The 3,648-nt window shown below is 49.4% G+C and overlaps 1 protein-coding gene across 1 annotated transcript in view; it reads left to right on the top strand.

Annotated features, from left to right (window-relative positions):
• Positions 1-3,648, top strand: part of LOC101860620 (protocadherin gamma-A4) — a 49,048-nt gene that overhangs the window by 37,981 nt on the left and 7,419 nt on the right. The window contains exon 2 of the mRNA XM_005112039.3: positions 490-3,410. Coding sequence (XP_005112096.1) covers positions 600-3,410 — 2,811 coding nt within the window. The 5' untranslated portion in view covers positions 490-599. The remainder of the gene's footprint in view (positions 1-489; positions 3,411-3,648) is intronic.

Raw genomic sequence — 3,648 nt, forward strand, 5'->3', positions numbered from 1 at the left:
CCCTCTCCAAACTCCCCCCTCTGGCTGATAGTCACTTTCTGTTTTGACGTGAAAAAAACCTGTCTGTTTTTGTTTTCATTGTATTTGTGAAAGTAAATTGTATTTCTTGTGCAGTGTATGAGAATTTATACCCAGAGTGGTAGAGAGAACTTATCCTTAGCTTTTATGAAGCATTAGAGAGAATTAGCTAGCTTTAATTTTTGTGCATTGTGTAAGAGAATTTACCTTTGTGTTTTGGACAGTGTTAGAAAGACTTTATTCTAAGCTTTTGTTTTGTGCGAGAGAATTTACCACACACTGTCGAGCAGTGTAAGAAAGTATTGCTTATTATAAGCATTGGGTCAGTTTGAGAATTAACTGGTGATTGTACCTGTTAGTCGGTGTGTGATAAAGAACTGATAATTATAGCTCGTTGTTGGTGTAGGAGAATGTAATTACTATCGTTTATCTGATGATTTTAAACTTTTCTCATACTCTTTCTGTTCACAGAATTGTGTTGGAGAATGCGGGCTTTACTCGAGAACTTCCCTATAGGCCAATGCTCTTCCCAACTTCAGTAAACGATTTTCACCCCTAGAAGAAGAAGGGGCAGCTTTAGAATGTCTGTAAGGGTGGCCGACCGCTGGTTGTCTTTCTACAAGTCCTCCTCCTCCTCCTCCTCCTTCTCCTCCCTGTTGGTGCGATGTCTCCTGCTAGCCGCCTGTCTCGCTCTAACAGCCGCTCAGACAGGGAACGGAGACATCGTATTTACTCTGAAGGAAGAACTCAAAGCGGACACTCGTGTGGGAAACGTGGCGGAGGCGAGTGGGATCAGGTCAGAAGTGACGACAGAAGAATTTAACCAGCTGAGATATCAGATCCTGAGTTCAAACAGCCGGATAATTTCTTCTCTATTCACCATCAACAGCCGGACTGGCACTCTTTTGACAAACGCTATGATCGATAGAGAGGACGTTTGTGACTCGACAGCGGTCACGTGTCCACTCAAGTTTGACGTCACAGTGAAGTTGGAGATCGTCGTGATTAAAGTTCTGAAGGTTGTCGTTATAATCGAGGATGTGAACGATAATCCCCCCGAGTTCCCAAACTCACAACTGCCCCTGAGCATCTCTGAAGGCTCGCCGAAAGACAGTGAGATCTCAATCACCGGTGCGATAGACAGAGACGCCGGCATAGATAGCGAGATATCCTACTGGATGTCTGACAACGACGTGTTCGGCTTGAGGGAAGAGAAGCTTCTAGACGTGTCCGTGTTGAAGATCGTGCTGCTCCAAACACTAGACCGGGAGACGGAGAGCAACTACGAGCTGGAGATTTACGCCAAAGACGGAAACACCACCTCTGCCTTGACAGGAACTCTCTCGGTGACCATCACCGTGACGGACATGAATGACCACAGCCCCGTGTTCAGCAAGGCCACGTACAACTTCACGGCCAAGGAGAACGCGGCGAGGGGCAGCCTAGTGGGTACTGTTGTAGCCTCCGACCGGGACGCGGGCGAGAACGGGCGTGTGACCTACCACTTCAGCTCGCTGACTGCAAGGAAATTCCTCCAGTTTTTCTCCCTGGACAACGCTACGGGTCACGTGACGGTCAAGGACACGCTACAGTACGAGAGTGGGGAGAAGTTCCAAGCAGTTGTGGAAGCAAAAGACCACGGGGGGTCACCGCGTGCGGCCCAGGCTATCGTGTTGATCAATGTCAAGGACGCTGGGAATACACCTCCTAAACTAGAACTCACACTCTCAGAACCACTCAACCAAGATAGCACAATTCTCTCTGAAGACCTTCCTATAGGGTCGTTTGTTGGGACACTCAAGTATCTAGACACAGATGAAGGGGAGAACGGAGAAGTCATGTGTGAATCTATGAATATTCATTTTTCTCTGCAGGCCCTCAACGGTGCAGGGGAATATAAAATCGAGATCAAGACACCGCTCGATAGAGAGGCCCTGTCTCTGAATGACATGACGGTCATTCTGAAATGTACAGACAGAGGAACGCCGAGATTATCAGCTTTCAGAAATTTTTCCGTTATCATTTCTGATTCCAACGACAACTCGCCCATCTTCAGTAAACCTGAGTATTTCGGTAACGTGACAGAGGGAAGAACGAGAAAGACAAACGTTGTGAGGGTATCGGCGACGGACGCAGACGAGGGGGCAAACAGCGAGCTCACGTATCACCTCACGGCCAACTCCAGTAATTCCTTCTCGGTTGACCCCTTCAGTGGGGTCATCTCTCAGACGGCGGCGGTGGACAGAGAGTCTGGTCCGGTCATTAGACTCACCGTCCTGGCAGTGGACAAAGGAGACCAACCGCTGACCGGCAGCGCAGTGGTCAGTGTAGCTGTGGCAGACGTCAACGACAACACCCCTGAAATCATCAGAACGGAGTACCAAGTGAAGGAGAATCTGGAACCCGGAGCTTTCGTGGCTCAGATCTTAGCGTCAGACGACGACGAAAACGTTAACGGGGATATGAGGTTTGAACTCGTCTCCGACCCTGAATTAGGCTTCCTCGTATCGGACACGGGCACGATAACCACCACGAGTAAGTTCGACCGCGAGACTGTCGCTCATTACTTTATCGTTGTGGCCGTCCACGATCTAGGAACGCCGCCGTTGTCGAGTACTTCCACCCTCACTATCTCCATAAGCGACGCCAACGATTTCGCCCCTCAAATCCGATTCCCGGTCCCAGGTAACGATTCTATTGAAATCAGTGCAAACCTCTCACCAGGAACGGTTATTGCAAGAGCTGTAGCCGTAGACGAAGACGTTGGCAAAAACGCTAAACTGATCTATCTCATCGCAGAAGGAAACCCTCATAAAGCGTTCAGCATTGACAACGCTACGGGCGCCATATTTATTTCCAAGAGACTGACCACCACCCGTACCACGGCCTACAGACTGACCATCTCAGTACAGGACAGCGGGAACCCCCGCATGCACAACAAAACTTTCCTCTACATCAACATCGACTTCACCAACGCCACGTTGCTAAGCGACGAAAACGCCATGGAGCAGAAATATGTTATCATCGCTGGAATCATCGCCGGCATCACAGTCGTTATCGCGATCATCGTCATCGCGATTATCCTTAAACTCCGGCGCTCGGACATGGGAAGAGGACCCGAACCCGCGCCTAAAGCGAAAACTCCGACACCCGACCACCACAGACTTCAGGACACGTCCAAAGTCTCCATGCACGGACTGTCCACATTCAGTGTCCGCGCGGACGATAAGGAGGCGGGGTTTGGGGAGGCGGAAAAGGGCAAAGGTCGTGACCCCAACACGTCTTTCGAGAGCCATCTGACCAATGGGAGCCTCACGTTCTCACAGAGGACACCGCTCACACTAGACATGCTGGACAGACACGGCAACCAGGGCTTCTCGCTCTTCCCAGAGGTGAGGATATTAATGGATAGGTGTTTGGGTTAACAATCTTCTTAGAAGGTCACCAGTCACGTGACTTGGTGTTTATTGCTTGGTTTAGTGCATTATGGGTAGATAGTGGATAACAAGGCAAGCAGTGAAAACTGACACAAACAGGCAGAAGTCAACGGGAAATCAGTACTGTAATCTCTCACGTAAAAAATCATGGAAAGCCATGAAGACACACACACATACACACACACACACACAC

Source organism: Aplysia californica, unplaced genomic scaffold (genome assembly GCF_000002075.1).
Source record: "Aplysia californica isolate F4 #8 unplaced genomic scaffold, AplCal3.0 scaffold01169, whole genome shotgun sequence".
Classification (NCBI taxonomy): Eukaryota; Metazoa; Mollusca; class Gastropoda; order Aplysiida; family Aplysiidae; genus Aplysia; species Aplysia californica.